The sequence below is a fragment of the Cyprinus carpio genome, unplaced genomic scaffold (assembly GCF_018340385.1).
Source record: "Cyprinus carpio isolate SPL01 unplaced genomic scaffold, ASM1834038v1 S000006638, whole genome shotgun sequence".
NCBI classification, from domain to species: Eukaryota; Metazoa; Chordata; class Actinopteri; order Cypriniformes; family Cyprinidae; genus Cyprinus; species Cyprinus carpio.
This window is the reverse complement of record NW_024879267.1, coordinates 68,899-87,545: the sequence shown is the minus strand read 5'-3', so window position 1 is coordinate 87,545 and position 18,647 is coordinate 68,899. Positions and strand designations below refer to the sequence as shown.

At 38.9% G+C, this 18,647-nt stretch overlaps 1 protein-coding gene and 2 pseudogenes across 1 annotated transcript; 1 reads left to right on the top strand and 2 right to left on the bottom strand.

The window, feature by feature from the left end:
* The first annotated feature begins 163 nt into the window (after window positions 1–163).
* On the top strand, window positions 164–3,689 carry LOC109103985 (annotated as a pseudogene).
* Window positions 3,690–3,909: 220 nt separating this feature from the next.
* si:ch211-51h9.7 (uncharacterized protein LOC558400 homolog) lies at window positions 3,910–5,700 on the bottom strand. The gene is made up of 2 exons (XM_019101196.2): window positions 5,105–5,700; window positions 3,910–4,124 (listed from the first exon to the last, which is right to left on the bottom strand). The coding sequence occupies exons 1-2, from the start codon at window positions 5,463–5,465 to the stop codon at window positions 3,970–3,972; spliced, it is 516 nt and encodes a 171-aa protein (XP_018956741.2). The 5' UTR covers window positions 5,466–5,700; the 3' UTR covers window positions 3,910–3,969.
* A 2,917-nt stretch (window positions 5,701–8,617) lies between these two features.
* LOC109099947 lies at window positions 8,618–18,647 on the bottom strand (annotated as a pseudogene).

Below are 18,647 nucleotides of genomic sequence, written 5' to 3'. Positions count from 1 at the left end.
TAAACACAGTCTTGTGTGTTTACTAGCAGAACCATTTTCTCTACATCCAGGTGACATGTTGTGAGAGCTTCGTTGAAATCCCGCCCTTTCTCTAGCGGTTCCAAGCCCCGCCCCGCCTCCACCGGCGCGGGCCAATCAGAGCGCGGGTTCGCAGACAGACGTCGCGCTCGGCGGGTTGTTCTGGAAGGGGCGGAGCTCATTTTTCGAGCTCGTGCGGGGCGCGTTCTGTCCGAAAGAGCGCGTGAGAATCTGCGTTCGTTCCCTCGCGGTAAGTTTGTGTGCGGAGCAGCGCTCGTTTCTCTTCTTGTCCAAGTACAAGTCTCCAGAAACCGAGCTCAAGGAGGACGAGCTTCTACCTCAACGAGTTTAAAACCCACAGCGCTTGGTTCTCGCTGAAAACTCCTCTCGTCGTGATCAGTGAAATCATGTCTGCCTCAGCGGCTAAAGTCAGTAAAAAGGAACTGAACTCGAACCACGACGGAGGGGACGAGACCTCGGGTAAGCGAGAACGATCGGCGGCCATTTTCACTTTCTCTTTTCTCTCAAGCGGGGTTTTAATCGCTGTTATCGCTAGTTAGTTAGCAGCGACTCGAATGTGACTGGTTTCTGTAGACTGTGGCGAGGTGCAGGGCTTGTGATTGGCCGCGGGTCTGCTTGTATGTTCTCGGAGGAACGGCGGCAGCCGGCGGAGGAGGAGGCCATGTTTGATTCCTGGCCGTGCGCGAGCTGAGCGCGCCACAAAGCCCTGTTAGGACTCACATGAAAACCGTTGCATTTCAAAAATGAAAGCGCGGGAGTTTTTTTTTTTTTTTTTTTACTTTGAACCGCTAACTGTTTTTTCGAAGGAGCGCGTGCAGTTAAAGAGCGTGAAACATGCGGAGCGGAAGCGTCCGCTCGCTGCTTTGTTGTTGTGCTTTAGCTTTAGCCTAGCCACGTCTCCGCCATGATGTAGCACGGGCTAATGCTTGTTTGTGCGCTTTAACGGGTGAATTATGGTGGAAATTAACGCTGAAGCGACTTTAAACGCGCATCAACCGTTCACGGTGGTTAAGCGTTCGCGGCGGAAGCAGGTGCAACGCGATTCCGTTCACATTTAAACCACGCGGCATAAGCGCGGCTCCCTGAGCGTTCAATACATCAAGGCTTTTACGTCACAGGAAATTTTATAGTTAATATAACACTGATTACTTAAAAGAATTATGCATAGAATGTACTGTTAAAAATCTTTAAATTCTACCCTAATCGCATAAATTGTGAATAAAAGTATATTAGCGTCTGTTGCGCTAGTTTGTTATTGTTTGGCTAGAGAGAAGCCATCGAGTATTTGCAGTTATTGTACTTTAACGCTGTTTTATTGTTTAGAAAAAGAGCAGCAAGAAGCCATCGAGCACATCGATGAGGTACAGAATGAAATCGACAGGTATGTTGAAGTTTATTGAATGTATTCATGCTTTAACAGAATTGCTGTGATGCTTGTGAATAGATATGATGATGGATGATGATGATGTTGTTGACAGACTGAACGAGCAGGCGAGTGAGGAAATCCTCAAAGTCGAGTTGTTGACAGACTGAACCAAACTCCGCCAGCCGTTCTCCCAGAAGAGAGGGTCAGAACAAACTCATAGCAATAAAATTTCCCCAACTTTTGGGTCACAACATTCGTCAACCACCCACAAGGTGAGATCCTTTGAGAACTGTTATTGCACTATTTAATCATAATGCTCAATGAATGTTGTATTCAATATCATTCGATGATGTAGTCTCAGCTCTTCTCGGAGAGGAGGACGAGGAAGCGCTTCACTATCTGACCAGAGTAGAGGTGACCGAGTTCGAAGACATCAAATCTGGCTACAGAATAGATTTCGTAAGTGATAAAAATCTAATTTTAAAGACTTATAGCTTGCTTGTGTCCTCCATAAACTCCACCCGTTCTTTTCCATTGGCCTTTTAGTATTTTGGATGAAAAACACTGGTATGGGGTATTTTGGGAGAAACAAAGTCCTCTCCAAAGAAATCCACCTGAACGAAAGCGGGGGGGAGACCCCACCTCAAAGTCGACAGAGGATCAAATGGAAACGGGGAAAAAAAAAAATGGGAAAAGTATGTATGATGTTGTGTATTCTAGTTTTGTGTGTTTTGTCAAATTGTCAAGTTTTTGGACTTCTTCTGGTGTTTTGTTGTTTTTCGGGGGATCTCAGGTAGGGTTTGTATGATTTTTTTTATTTGGTTGAAAGAGCGGCAAGAAGACGGGGCAACACGAAGAACCCGAGAGCTTCTTCAACCTGTTTACTGGGATCACAGCGATTCAGGGGGCAGACGGGGGGGAGTTGGCCTGGTTTACTGATCACAGCGATTCAGGCGCAGACGAGTTGGGCGATGTCTTGTGAGATTGCGTTTGGCCGTATGGTATAATAAGTGCTTAGTGGTGGGATTGGTTTTGTTTAGGGATTAAGCTCGTGTAGACTTGGGTCGTAGCGGTAGGTTTGCATTATTTGGTCTCTGGAAGTTTCCGTTCCCGTCATTTAAATGATGCGGTCGAGCAGTTCTTCCGGTTTATCCTGCGGAATGGAAATTGACTCGTTCGTTTGCATTTCCAACCCCGACAGGTTCCAGACATGGAGGACGAGGAAGGAGAGGGTGAGGACGAGGAGGAAGACGAGGAAGGTCTGGATGATATTGACGAAGAGGGAGAAGATGATGGAGAGGAAGAGGAGGATGATGATGGAGAGGTATGTCATTCATTTAAGGCCGTCATGCATTAACTGTAATGCGAAGAATTGATCTTTTTCTCATTTGAGGGAGTGCAAAGAATTGCTTTTCTTTTGTAATACCGTTTGTGACAAGTTTGTTGTCCATCCCCTTTTCCAACGAGTTCTTGGAATTCTAGTATTGTTCCTCAAACTAGTTAATCAAAAAGTGCTTCTAAATTGAAAAATCACCCATTGATTGTCTTTTTTGTTTATTATTGCAGGATGATGATGGCGAGGATGACTGAAGCTGAAATAGAGGAATATTATCCACTTTTCCCCAGTCCTGTTTCCAAATTGCTTCTTTGGCTTTTTTGTTGTTGTTTTTTTTTTTGTATTATTGGAGAGCAAGATGCTTCTTTTTCCTGTTTTTTTTTTTTTTCTTTTTGGTTTTGAGCTCCATCTTTCCTCTATCCTGAACTTGCCGTGTTGAAGTCCCCCGAACAGACTCACAAATAAACTGACTGCGAAATCTTGCCGACATGGCATCTACCATCTCAATTTCCAAATGCATTTCAAGGTAAAAAGCAAAACACTGTAGTTATCGGCCGCACGTCGTCTGGAGTAGATTTGCGAATAGTGTTTTCTGTTTGTTTTTTTATTATTATAAATATATAATGTACAAATATGTATGATTTCTTCCTGTTAGAGTGTTGTGTGGTTAATTGAGCGGAAGCCATGGTGCGCAGTGATCTGCTAGCTCTAGCGTTCTCCACCGTTGTTGGCGGTGTTTAAACCCTTCATGGTTTAATCAGCAGATAGTTAACAGTAGTGAATCCCTGTTACCTCTTGTAACTGTGTCTGTTCAGGAGGGCTGAGGAAAGAGGGTTTGTGGGCACCATCATCGAGTCTTTGATTTTTATCCTGTCTTGTTTTACAGACGTTCACCAGATTTGAAATGGATTACATTTTTGATAAAATAAAATATTAAAAAGAGTCAAATCACGCTTGTAAGTTTTTCCCTCACAGCCCCAACGAACTTGGAGCGGTACACTTAAAACTGTTCAGTTGGTTTCGTTTAAATAAAAAAAAAACGCCATGTTTTTGGATTCATCCAGTTGCAAAGAAAATGCAATAAAGGTTAAAACTGTTTTAACGTCGATGGGAAGCCGTGTTTTACCCTTGGGTCGGGTCAAGAACAAAGCCAGGCATTCGAGACACGTTTAATGTTCCCCATAAAAATAGCTTTATTAAACGGCATTAAGTGTGGTTTGGCTAATCGTCAACTTCTGAAAGCTTTGGGTGTCATCAGCAGTGTGGATGCAAAGTGTTCCTGCAGAAGTCTGTCCATTATGAGCGCCACGAATGTCTGGTCCGAACCTTCGAACTCTTCTCGGGTCACTGTCCTGGGCCAATCACTGGGCTGAAACGCCCAACCTAGATCAAAGAGAAGTGAAAAATTGTATACTACTTAAACTGACATTTCAGGTTAAAGGAATAGTTCACACTGGAAGGAAAAATAAGGCCTCAAGCGGTCCAAGATGTAGAAGCTCTTCATCACGTTTGGAGAAATGCAGCACTGCATCAGTGTCTCAGCAATGGATGCTCTGCAGTGAATGGGTGCCGTCAGAATGAGAGTCCAAACAGCTGATAAAAACATCACAATAATCCACACCACTCCAGTCCATCATCTGAAGCCAAAAGCTGCGTGTTTGTAAGAAACTCATCCGTCATTAAGATGTTTTTAACTTGAAATAGTTGCTTCTGGCTATAATACAAGTCCTCTATTCATAATACTGCTTTCTCCAATGAAAAAGTCATCTGAATCAGGAGACAAATCTGCACAGATCACACGTCTTTTACACACCAGCTCAGTTTTATTGATGGACTGGAGTGGTGTGGATTATTGTTTTGTTTTTATCAGCTGTTTGGACGCTCATTCTGACGGCACCCATTCACTGCAGAGCATCCATTGCTGAGACACTGATGCAATGCTACATTTCTCCAAACCTGTTGAAGAAACAAACTCATCTAGATCTTGGATGACCTGATGAGGAGGACATTTTAATAATCTATATGTCCAAAATTTTAATTCTTAACACAAAAACTAAATTTAACATCTTGTTAATTTAAATATATATTTAGATTGAATACATCTGGTGAAAATCCCATGTTATAAAAGATAAAGTGCCAAGCAGGCTGATTAGATAGCAATGCTGACCTAAAATGCAAAATGTTTGCCCTCTGTTCACATAAAATATTACTGTTTTTAAACAGTAAAGCGTTCCAGAACACCGCCATGCGTGCTCTACTACTGTTTTTGGAGTTTTGTATTACTTACTGTACTTTTAAATGCTTGTTTATACCATGTATACACAGTCAGTGTCACGCATTTCATCATATGAGTGAACACCCACCTAGGTGTGTTTTGCACCGCGGGCAGGTGGCGACGGTCCACGCGTGACCCGGATACCAGGTGAAGTGAGCGTCCGCCGGCCAGTGCTTCAGCACATCTGCGCGCTTAAAAGTCACGACTTCGAACTGGAAGCCCTGCGGATTCTCGAAGAGCTGAACGGAGACACGCTTCCCTCCGATCGCCGTGTAGTTCCGGTGCGACAGCGCCAGGCGGCTGGGAACGAACCTCAGGTCCGCGTCCTCCGCCACCTCGTGCCCGCAGGAGCGGCACAGCAGCAGCCCGCAACAGCCCCGAGCGAACCGAACCCAGCCGCACCACAACACCACGACACACAGCGCCGCGGGGAACTTCATCAGAAGCATCCCGAGAGAAAACAAAACCACACGCGATTCCCACCACTGACAGATGAAGCTGCGTGTAACGAGCGCAGCACGAAAGAACACGTGCTTCAAGTTTAAAACTCGCTCCGATAGAATGTGGAATCACAAAACGGTTGTTTAAAATCGAATTCGGCGCAATAAGCGAACTACATTTCTAAGTGCCTACAGCTGAAGCAGGACACAAAGCGCCACTGCGCAATCACTAAACGACAGCGCCACCTAAAGGCGGGAAGAATTAGTTCATTAAATACGGATGTGACCACAAAACCAGTCCATTTTGTTTCATTTGTGATTTATGTCATCTGTAAACTGGAAAATAATCTTTCTATTGATGTGTGGTTTGTTAGAATAGGATGATATTCGGCTGAGATACAACTTTTTTAAAATCGAATCCAAGGGTGCAAAAAAAAAAAAAAAAAAAAATCTAAATATTGAGAAAATTATCTGTAAAGTTGTCCAAATGAAGTTCTTAGCAATGCATATTAGTAAACAAAAACTAAGTTTTGATATATTTACAGTAGAAAATGTACAAAATTTCTTCATGGAACATGATCTTTACTTAATATCCTAATAATTTTTGGCTATTGCTACAAATATATAGGCTATATGTGAGATTTTTGGGTTGTTTCTTTTTAGACGACCGCATTATTTTAGTATCATTGAGATCAACTATTATAGTTTTTTGTTAATTTTTGAATTTAATCATCTCCGCCTGCCTTACTATTGGAACAGTTTTTGTAATTGCCTCTTTGTAATTGCCTTGTAATTTTTATTGGTAATTTTACTTTTTAAATATCTGAATATTATTTTATTAGTTTATTTCAGTTTTAGATTTAGTCGCATCCAGCTGAATATTTTTTATTTTAGTTTAGTACATCCAGTTACAATAAATGAAAATTATAAATGTTGCAATGGATATTTATATAGAGGTTTTGAGAGAGAGATTATTGACATTTATTTTAAGTAACGAAAATGTTTTTTTAGGGTTATAATTTTAGTTAACCACAACAACGTTTTAAAACTTAGTAACCACAACTTTTTAAATACTTTCAAAATGAAAATGAGAAATGCAAACTAGCTAAAATAAAACATTTTTTTATATTTTATCATTAACATGTTATTTAATTTCAAGTAACAAACCTATTGTTTATAGTTTATAGTTAACTCCGTGGATAAACCCTGTTTAATGTCCCAATCATATCCTGAAATACTGGATAAAATATAATTTTTTTTTTTTTTTTTTTTGTAGTGTAGTTTAAATTGAGTGTTATGTCTATTTGAAATGATTTCTTTCTTTGGTTTGGGTTGCTTTTAATAGATGTTGTTATTGTCATGATATTTAATTTTGTAAGAAACTGAGCTGAAATGGACACTGATTAAATTCTGTGATGTGTTTTGTGGTATTAGTTTGTCACTAAAAACACCCAAATATTAGTTATAAATAATGGATAAAGTTAATGATCTTAGCTAATTTTTAAAAGTCTGCTAATCCCATTTCTAAAATACTTCCTTTAATAACAAAATATAATACATTCCTCTTTTATCTCGTGGTTCTGTACTAATGTGAAACCAAAAGAAAGACACTTTCTGCTTCTTCAGATTTAAAAACACACATAGAAAGAATAAAAATACTCTTGTTATACTTGGTTTAATCCTTACGTCATATAAAATCATAAATATCTGCATCAATATACAGTACATTTCATCTATGTGTCGATCACTTCCCGTCATCACACTGAAAATAAGGCTTTTGTTTGGCGCGTAAAAAAACCGATTCCTGTTAACACTCATTCGTCTACAAGAAAAACAGACAGTCTAAAACAGATAATAAACTTTGGTTGGAGAATAATTTTCGTATGTTTGAGATCGGATGGATAGATTGTATTTAAAACAAATTTAAAAAGTTCTTACATGCTCAAATTAGAGAAGACAAACTTGAAGATGGCATGATGCTCGATTAAATAAAGCCTACAGATGAGAAAAATGCATCAACACTCATGCGTCCAGTAAACAGTATTGGCTTCTACTACTACTACATCTCAGTCTAGGACTTCATGTGTGTCTAGTACATTCAGGTGTTTTTAGCTAGGATGAGGAGTTGTAGAAGTTGGGGACGGGATTGTGCTTAGTTATTGGAGTCGTCTAGATAAGAGAAAGAACAGATGCAGTGACTTCTAGCGATTAAAAATCAGGAAAATATAATATTAGGTGCTTGAAACCAGACACTTACCTCTAGAAACTGTTTATGTATGGTTTGATTTAAGTTTTGTTAGGTGGTGGATGTGAGCTTTGATGGTGAGGGCTTCGATCCTGGTTTAATAAGCCATAAGGGCTGTTTTGCACCATTTTTGTTTTTGGTGATTTAATCACTGAGGGACATTTATGTTTACACCTGATAATAAAGGATTAGTTCACCTAGTAGTTAACATTTAATGTGAAAATTTATTGAAATCTTGCTTTTCATGATGTATTTGAGTTTGTTTATTAGTTTGTTTTTTAGTCAGATTTGTAGAAATCACTTTAGTTCACCTAAAAATGACCATTTACTGAGTCCAAACAGCTGGATGAAAAACCATCATATAATCCCCGTCCGACTCCAGCGCTCAGGTCTGTTCCAAAGCATCTGATGAAGAAATGTGGAAATCTACGCATTTGCACAGTCTCAGTGTCTCTAGCAATGGTGGATGCCGCTGCAGTTGAATGGTTGGCCGTCAGATAAGAGAAGCCAAACCGCTGAATAAAAACAGATGTCTTTTCTCCAGATGTTAACTGATGGACTGGAGTGGCTGTGAATTATTGTGATGTTTTTATCAGCTGTTTTGGACTCTCATTCTGACGGCACCCATTCACCTGCACAGAGCATCCATTGCTGAGACACTGATGCGATGCTACATTTCTACAAACCTGATGAAGAAACAAACTCATATTCATCCTGGATGGCCTGAGGTTGAGTAAGTTTTCGGCAAATGGTCATTTTTGGGTGAACTATTCCTTTAAAACAGCAAGAAAAAGTGCATCAGAAGGCATTAGAATCTACACTAATCTAAACTAACAAACAGAAGGACGATCTGGATGCTAATTTCATTGCTTTTCGAATGCAATAAATACAATACATTTACGGAATTTATAATTTTTTAATTAATTATGTCTTCGAAGTAAATAAGCAATATCAGTTTCCAAAACTGCCCTCGATATAGTTTCATCAAGGCATTTCCACAGACCTAAGAGACAGACGTGCCGAAAAATACACTGTCATAAAGCAATAATCAAAAACAAATCATTTGCAAAAGGAAGATGATGTCACCTCCAGGAAGTCAAAGAGAATAGTTGCTGTGATGTCGGCGAGCGGCTCCATGTTGAGGATCTGTGCGAGCCAGCGCCAGCCGTGATTCAAGCCGTGAGGATGAGGCTGATGAAGAGACGCGCTCGTGTTAGATATGCAGCTTCGTACAGACGTTCATGCATGTTGTAGTAAAGGAATATCACACACCCCTTGTTTGCCGGTTTCAGGGTAATGTCATCTGGTTTGTATTATAGTAGAGTAGAATCATTCCTGACATTCTCTTCAGAAAGCTGTCCTGCCCTTCCACTTTGGAGTCATCCACAACGGTATCCCGAATCCTGATGGGAAAGACACACTCATAACTTCTGGACTCTGATCAGATGACACGCTCGAGGTTTAGCTGCCAAAAGAGTAACCTAATAATAATAGCCAGAAAATAACAGGTCTACATTAACTGGAAATGCCAAATACTCTTAATAATGACAATATTTATTGATTTTGACAATATCTCTGGCTATAGTCCTTACATGCTGGACCTCTTTTAACACACTCTCCATCGTCTCAAAATATCGCCTTATATATTTTTTTTTACACGCAAAGTAATGTTGTCCAGTAACTGTGTCTCGTTTCCATTATTTTAAGCATTATGTGTTATTTATTTGTAAGGCTGCTTTAATGTTTGATTTATGTTGAAGTGTTTAAGCCTCGCTGCTATGGCCTTTTAAACAGGGTCTCAAAAATTATGTAAAAATGTGGATTTAGATTTATCGGCTCCAACATATCGGTTATCGGCTTTCATATTTAAAGAATTATCATTATTGGTATCTGGCCAAAAATGTTCATAATCGGTGCACCCTACATAAAATAAATCTTTCTTGGAAAAAGGAGTGCCATCTGTATTTACTATATATAGTATAACAGTAATAATACCAAACGTTGATCTCTTGAATCGGCATTTTATAAAACTACAATCACAGTGTTTCTTTATTTCCATAAAACTGATATTTACACAGCAGTCATAAGTGAGTTAGGAATTTAAAGGGTCTGTCTGTATGCATTTAGATTACATTAAAACTAAAAACATTTTTCGTTACATAACTAAAACTAAAACGAATGAATAAAAATGCATAAAATCAATGAATAGGAAAATATTTAAATTAAATAAAACTAAATTATTAAAAATATAAAATTACTAAAACTTAACTAAACTAAAGTTAAACTAAAAACAGAAATATTAATAAAATATTATCAATGATACTAAAATAACACTAAGCCGTGCCTGTGTGCGTAGACAAATGACTAAAACACATTCTGTGTGAACGGCTCCTCCAGCCGAGTGAAGTAACACACTTACTTCTGGTAATCCTCCACAGACGTGCCCCGCTCCATGGGGGGATAGTGCGGCACAGCGTATGGACACTTCTTGTGGAGGTGGGCGAGTATAAGCTCTCCAATTTTAGGATGCAGTTCCCAGATGCCCGACGCCACAGCGGCGATGGGGAACGCTGCCGAATGATTGGACGCCACCTCCTCTTCTCCTTGTTTCTGTGAATGAGTTATCAAAGGGGTCATCGGATGCAAAATTCACTTTTGCATGTTGTTTGAACTTAAATGTGTGACAGAAGTGTGTGTATGCAACCACCTTACAATGATAAAAATCCACCAAGTGTTTTTTTTTTTTTTTTTTTTAAATCCCCCAAAATAATAACTCCAAGCCGTTCTCAGCTGTATGACATCACACAGACCCAGGCCCCTCCCACAATTGTTGATTGACACTGGTGTTTTAATCACAGCTCCGCCCTGAGTGAGCTGATATCAGTCACACCGGAGCAGAAGTAGATGTTATAATGAACATAGCAGTCATCATTTACTCACGACATCTGAGCCGCTGAAGACACAGGTGTTGTTCTTTAAGGGATTGCGCCACCCGATCTACACAAATGCATTTAAGTGTGTCTAATGTGTCTAACTTCATGCAACACCTCCAGAAGAAGTGAGTATCAGGGGGGGGGTGGGTGGGTTTTTAAGAATCTTTGCAAAGCGGCTTTCCTTATGAATGTGCTGTTTTGCAAGATTCGACTTGCGACTAAAGTAAACCGTCTCATGAGAAACTGCATGGAAGAGAGGGGCGGGGTTATCAGAGCTCATTAGCATTTAAAGGGACACTGCACCGAAACCGGAGTTAGTTTGACAGGGTAAAAACAGTGTTGCTTTACACTACCATTGAGAAATCTTAACCAAAGTATGTTGTTATAGAGTTCATTAAGGCCCAAAAGAATCATATCAACTTGTGGAAAACGTGCATCTGATGACCCCTTTATCTGCCCTCCAAAAATCTCCTTATGTATGTAAAAATCTGCCTTACCACAAACTTTTCTGCCAGTTTATAACTGAACAAACTCCAGCCCCTGAGGATGCTGGGACGCAGAGACTGTCTTTCCAGCGGACGTCACTGGACGGCTGGACAACAGTTTGTCGATCTTCTCAAAGGCCTCCTTCAGCGGCGCACCTACGTGCACGAGGTCAACTTTATATTAGTGATGCACTGAAGTTTCTATTTGAATGAATTTCCATTTTGATGAACTGTCAAAATCAATGCGTTTTTCAGTTGATGTGTCAACAAAACGTCACTAAACTTATTTGTAACAAACTCGTGCTTCGTTGCTTTTGATATGAAACAAAGTCTGAATGTTCAAATTATGTAAATTGTATAACAAAATTCAATCAATTAAATGCCATTTTGGCACATTTTAATATGGCGTGTCAGATACAAAGCTCGATAATTAGCCAAAAATAACCTTAGAAGGGAGCATTTTGCTAAATGTATGGAATATATAACATATTTATTATATTTTTACATCACTGTTAGTGATGTTTTCATTATTTTAATGTATTTTTGAAGAAATCTGTTTATGCTGTTATGAAAACAAGTTTTTATTACAGCCACTGTTTAAATGTTTAAATTATACTAATGAATTAGAGTAGAAACATCTTCTAAATGTAAACTCAGCTTTTATTTAACCGTCAGTTATTAAATGCATTTCATTAATTAACTGATTATTAAAAAATATATTCGTTACTTGATATAAAACGAATGTGAAATGAAATCAAATAAAAACTTATAATTAATTTCTTTTCAATTTAATTTCTCATTTTTGGTTTAGTTTATTTAGCTTTAAATTGAAATATAACTAAAACTAAAATTAACTGAAAAATAAAAACTATATATACCGTATTTTTCGGACTATAAGTCGCACCAGTCCAAAAATACGTCATGACGAGGAAATAAACAAATGGAGTCGCACTGGACTATAAGTTGCATTTATTTAGAACCAAGAACCAAGAGAAAACATTACCGTCTACAGCCGCGAGAGGGCGCTCTATGCTGCTCAGTGCTCCTGTAACCGATCAGATCGGCTGCATATTTTACCATATTTTACAGTTTGTATTCTGCAGAATAGGATTTTCTTTTTGGGGGGCATTTTGTTTGCATTCAGTCTTTCTCAGTTGTCTTTAAGTTAATATTTCAGTTAACACTTTTCAGTTGTTTTCAGTTAATGTTTTCAGGGGTATGCTACAGGAACACTGAGCAGCATAGAGCGCCCTCTCGCGGCTGTAGACGGTAATGTTTTCTCTTGGTTCATGTCAAATTAATTTTGATAAATAAGTCGCACCCGACTATAAGTCGCAGGACCAGCCAAACTATGAAAAAAAGTATGACTTATAGTCCGGAAAATACGGTAATATGTATATACACATGTATGTAAACTGTATACGCTCCCTAAGGTCACAAAACGCTGGACTTTTGATAGTACCTAGGATAGCAAAGTCCACTAAAGGAGGTAGAGCTTTTTCGCATTTGGCTCCCAAACTCTGGAATAGCCTTCCTGATAATGTTCTGGGTTCAGAACACACTTTCTCTGTTTTAAATCTAGATTAAAAACACACCTCTTTGGCCAAGCATTCAAATAATGCATCTCATAATTTTGGACTGCAGTTATAATCTGATCAAATGTGCATTATTATTCTTTAACTTGGGTTAAACCTAATTAATTTTACTTGGCTGGAACAGCAGCTACGCTAATTATGTCTCTATTTGTTTCTCTGCTTTGCCACGGGATTTACATCCGTGGTAACTAGGATTTACACAAGCTCCAGTCTGGATCCAGAACACCTGAGAAAGAGATGATGCCAGCCCCTCAGAGGCACCTCAGATGATGCTAACCCAGAGACAACATACAGAACTACCACATTTTGCTATAAGTTTGATTGCATAATTGCTGTTAATAGTGTTAATCGTCTGTTTGTTTACGTCTTTTAATGATTTTTCTGAACATTTCTGCTATATGCACATGAACTGACAGTCATCACTGATAAGCTACTACTAAATATTGTAGAAACTTAATTTTCTGTAAAGTTGCTTTGTAATGATTTGTATCGTAAAAAGCGCTATACAAATAAACTTGAATTGAATTGAAGTATAGACAAAAAAAAAACTAAAAATGACAACATAAGTATTAAAACTAACCTAATTACAATTAATAAAAGAATAGGAAATATGCAAATAAAATCTAAATATAAATGAAAACTATAATAGTGTATCAATAATAATACTAAAATTACACAAAGACTTAAATGTGTGCATAGACGATGACTAAAAAAAAATAAAAACAGTTAGTTTGGATGGTTGCTTTTTTTTTTTTTTAGAAATGTGAAAGTTTTTTTTACTTTGGGTGTTTCTGTCAGAAATCATGTCAGTTCTTCATTACTCTCTGTTGTTGTTTTTCTCGTTTTTCTCACCTGAGATGTTTGCGATCTGGCTCACGGGTGTGGTTGCGGGCCTTTTGCAGCTCCCATTTTTAATTTTTTCGTCTGCAACATAAGTGCAAGATAATTATCGTCACCATACAGCATCCAATAGATGTTACACCGAGCTGACGGGCGTCTAACCTGCGTGTCTTTTAGCTCTGCTGAGCTCATCACACGCCTGAGCGCACTGATTGGCCGCATCCTGCAGCGCGCTGTACCACTTTAAAGTGCTCTCATCTGCTCCGGTCTGAAGACCTGCATATGATATTAAAATTTGTTTTATTTCATTAGTGATGTTTACATTACACATTGCTTCCTTTAGAGCTTGACGCATGTTCTTCAGCTCCCTCACCCTCTTTCTTGGCTTTCGCCTCTTTAGCGGATCGTGCTGCGGTTTTCTTTTGCTCCTCATTGCTGGGCTTTCAACTCCTCGTGTCTCTTCTTCTTCTCCCTCCTCTCTTCGTCCTGCTCCTCCTCCTCTTCCTCTCGGCAGCCTGTGCCCTCCTCGCCCTGCAGGTTTCTGACTAGTGATCTCATTTCCTGTAGCGCTCTTCGCTCCGCCACGGTCAAATCCTCCACGCTGGGAAACTGACCCTGCAAAATTTATTTACATTCATGCATTTCACAGATGCTTTTATCCAAAGCGACTTACACTGCATTTAAGTTACAGGAGCATATCATGCATCATTATAATAAAGTATATGTATTCAAATTAACATGCATGCACTGCCTGCCATAAGTTAGGAATATATACATTGCAAGAATCTCTTCTGCTCACCAAGGCTGCATTTATTTGATCAAAAATACAGTAGAAATGTGAAATAATATTACAATTTAAGAGCTGTTTTTTTATGTGAATATACTGTAAACTGTAATTTATTCCTGAGCATCATATTAGATTGATTTCTGACACTGAAAACTGGAGTAATGATGCTGAAAATTCACAGGAATAAATTACATTTTCCAAATATATCTCTATAGAAAATAGTTTGTTTAAATTGTAATGAGATTTCACTATATATTTGATCAAAATAAATGCAGCCTTGGACAGCAGAAGTCCTTATATAATCGTAAGATGAGGTGGATGTGGACTCACGTCTGCAGAGGCCGGCACCCACATCTGACACCTGCGAGCAGAGCTGGTTGCCGCGGGTGATGTATGGGGGTGTGTGGTCGAGGGCGGGGTCTGTTTGTGTGGAGGGGCGTGGCTGTAGGAGCTGGTTGAGCTGAAGCACCTCCTCCTGTATGGCATTGATAGCTCTGTGCCGCTCTCTGCCCTCCACCTGCCGCTGACGCTCAAGCTCCGCCTCCCGCAGACGCTGCTGCTCCGCCTCCCGCAGACGCAGGTTCAGGATCTGCAACACACAAAACTAGGCTTTTACCCAACATAGCTCTGGTATTCCAGGTATTGCCATTTATTTAGTTATTAATAAACCAAGCTTTTTTGTGGTATTACTGTCTAACCTGCAGACCAAACCTAACCGACGTAAAATGTCACAGAGATCACAGACAAAATTAAATGAATGTACAGTAAAATATAAGATATGTAGATTATAGCTACATTCTAAGCAGTGTTATTTTAGTATCACTGAGTTTTTATTTATAAATTGAATTAGTTTTAATATACATGTATTTACATATTTATATATACACACATACATTCCATTTTAATTTTTAAATTTAATTAAAAAGTAAACTTTTGTGTGCTTTTGTAATTTTCTATTTTTTTTTTTTAATACGTCTCTACAGTTTTTTATTTTAATTTAATTTTTTCAGTATTTAGTACATAATAAATGTTGCTTTGGCAACTTGCTGAAATATAATACAATAATTGTAAGTTTAGTTCTTTATATTATAAAAAAAAACGTATTATATTTTTATATATATCCTAAAAAAAAAAAAACAATAAACAAAAAGTTATATTAAAACGCTCTGGAATCCAGAACTGGTTTTTTAAAGCATTTCTTGTTTATTTAAACAAGTCCAAATGATTCCTGTGTTAATGGACATTATGTCACAGATGCTGCTGATAGAGCTTAACTTTTTAAAAATATCAGATTTCTAAAATATCAGATCCTAACGATCCTTCAGACTCACTTTCATTCGGTGTCCTGTGGTTCCTCTCGCAGCTTCTCCTGCCGGCCGAGACTCTCTCCTGTGTCCTTTAAACACAAAACACTGCTTTAACAAACTCATGATTCAAACATCATCTCAACTCGTAGATGAGAATGAAGAGTTCAGAAATGCCATACTCTTTCTCCATCATGTCCCTCATGCTCTGGTACTGCCCTGTCTCTGTTTGAGCTCCATCAGCTCCTCGTAGCGTTTGAGCTGCTCAGACTCACAGCTGGAGACTGTGGCCACCAGCCGCTCCTGCTGCTCCAGTCTGAGACTCAGCTCCACCTGAGAGAGAACACACACGTGCATTACATGCATCAATGATAGAAGTCTCTACTGCTCCTCACCAAGGCTGCATTTAATCGATCAAAAATACAGTAAAAATGGTAAAATATTTTACAATTTAAACTAACTGTTTTATATTGGGATAAACTGAACAATAGAATTTATTTCTGTGATGTGCAGCTGAATTTTCAGCATCATTACTCCAGTCTTCACTGTCACATGATCAGAAATCATTCTAATATGATGCTCAAGAAACATTTTCTGATTATTATCAAATGTTGAAAACAGTTGTGCTGCACAATATTTTTGTGGAAACTATGATATGTTTTATTTTTTTAGGATTCTTTGATGAATAGAAGGTTCAAAAGAACCAGAATTAGTTTGAAATAAAAATCTTTTGGTCACTTTTGATCAATTTAAATGCATCTTTGCTGAATAACAGTGTTCTTTGAAAAAAAACTAAATTAGTGTACGAAAACATCTTCATTCCAGATGTGGCACCTTTGCTTTGGCCTTGTGTTTCCGCTCACACATGCGGATGCAGCCGGCCATCTGTGTGGCTCTGGGAGACAGGACGGAAATCGCTGGAGGTGGGCTTGCTACAGGACTCACAACAGATTCCTCCTGTATTTCTCCTGCTTTCTGAGATCAAAAATGAATGAAAACAGGAAAAATCAGCATTGCACTCCAATGCCAACACAAACCAAACAATGGAAGTTGTATGAAAACAGGAAAAATCAGCATTGCAGAGTATATCAGCTTATCGAAAAAAAATAAATGCTTTTATGCATCCAAGCTGTTTATTGGATGTTGGATGACCAAGTCTTTTAATCAAACAAGCATGTGACTAATTATTACAATTCAACTTAAAACCGCAAATTATCTTGCAGTTCCCAATTAAGTTGTCTGAAGCTGTTATGTAAGTGCTCGGTGAAATTTGCACATCTCTGTTCAAGCTCATGCTTTCGTGAGCGATTCTGGAACTTTGTTTTGCAAACACTCTTCAGTTACAGTCTCTTCAGAATGAATGAGTGTCTGCCTACTGAATGAATGAATGAATGTAAATGCACAAGATCAAGCTTTAAGCGTTAGTTCACCCAAAAATGAAAATTATTGTCATTAATGACTCACCCTCCATGTCGTTCTGAACCCGTGAGACCTCCGTTCATCTCGGAACACAGTTTAAGATATTTTAGATTTAGTCCGAGAGCTTTCTGTCCCCTCCATTGAGGGATGTATGTACGGTATACTGTCCACGTCCAGAAAGGTAATAAAAACATCTTCAAAGTAGTCCATGTGACATCAGAGGGTCCGTTAGAATTTGTTGAGCATCGAATATACATTTTGCTCCAAAAATAAAAAAAATTACGACTTTATTCAGCATTGTCTTCTCTTCCGGGTCTGATGTGAGCGCGTTCACGACGCTGCTGACGTGTTTTCTGGTGCGCCCAATAACAAAGAAAACACGTCAGCAGCGTCGTACGTCAACAGTCACAGCAGTCGCGTTCACATCAGACCCGGAAGAGAAGAAAATTATGAATAAAGTCATAATTTTTTGTTATTTTTGGAGCAAAGTGTATTTTCAATGCTTCAATAAATTCTAACTGACCCTCTGATGTCACATGGACTACTTTGAAGATGTTTTTATTACCTTTCTGGACGTGGACAGTAATACCGTACATACATTTTCAATGGAGGGACAGAAAGCTCTCGGACTAAATCTAAAATATCTTAAACTGTGTTCCGAAGATGAACGGAGGTCTCACGGGTTTGGAACGACATGAGGGTTGTTTTTGGCTGAACCAACTCTTTAAAAAGCAAGGACGTCACCTGCTCATCGTCCTCGGCGTGAAGGGAGACCGGAGGCGGAGAGGAGATCTGTCTGGGACTGATGGGAACTGAAGCTCCAGCAGAAAGACCTTCTGAAACCTCGGGACTCGTATCACGAACGCCATGAGGACAGAGAGCGGGTCTTGAGCAGCGGACGGGGACTCAGTCTCTTCAGAATCTGTCCTGAGAGAGGAGACAGACTGGACACCTCCACACAGCCCGCCAGAATATCCTGAAAAACAGATCAGAAGAGATAAGGATTGTGGGACAAAACTCCAAATCGATTTAAATGTCCAACAAATATCACCAAGAATGAAGCACATTTACTGACAATGTTTTTAATCCTTTGTAAAATGCTTTAATACCTATGTGAAGTGTCTTATTTATTATTATATCAACATAATTATTATTATACACTATATTTATGGCTCTAGCAGAGTAAGTCCTATAACTTTGTACTGTGGCTTTACATAATAATAATACCATGGTACTCTGATATAAACATGTAGCCTAGTTATATTCTTATACCCTTGGTATTATAATAATCATATATGAATACATGTCTAAAAGCAGCACGGTACGTTTAATTAGTAATAAAGGTGATTAAACTTCATAATGATCAAATGTGTGCAGATTGTCGGCGTGTTTACCTCCCTTTTTTCCCAGCCAGTCTGGACTGTAGTTGAGTTTCCCCTTCGGAGAGTTTTTCAGGGCTTCTAAAGTCTCAAATCGTAGACTTTCAGAGGGCATTTTGGAGGCATTAAAGTGTTTTTTACCTCACACCGATTTACTTTAAGCTAGCTACTAGACACCGCTGTAGCCTAAACAAGCCGCCGGTG

What these genes read in the sequence shown, in the direction of transcription:
- si:ch211-51h9.7 (XM_019101196.2), bottom strand. Translation starts at nt 5,465, where the DNA reads ATGCTTCTGATGAAGTTCCCCGCGGCGCTGTGTGTCGTGGTGTTGTGG. An exon ending in GCGGTGCAAAACACACCTAG is followed by an intron (nt 4,125 to 5,104) that starts GTGGGTGTTCAC and finishes TCTTTGATCTAG; the next exon opens with GTTGGGCGTTTCAGCCCAGT.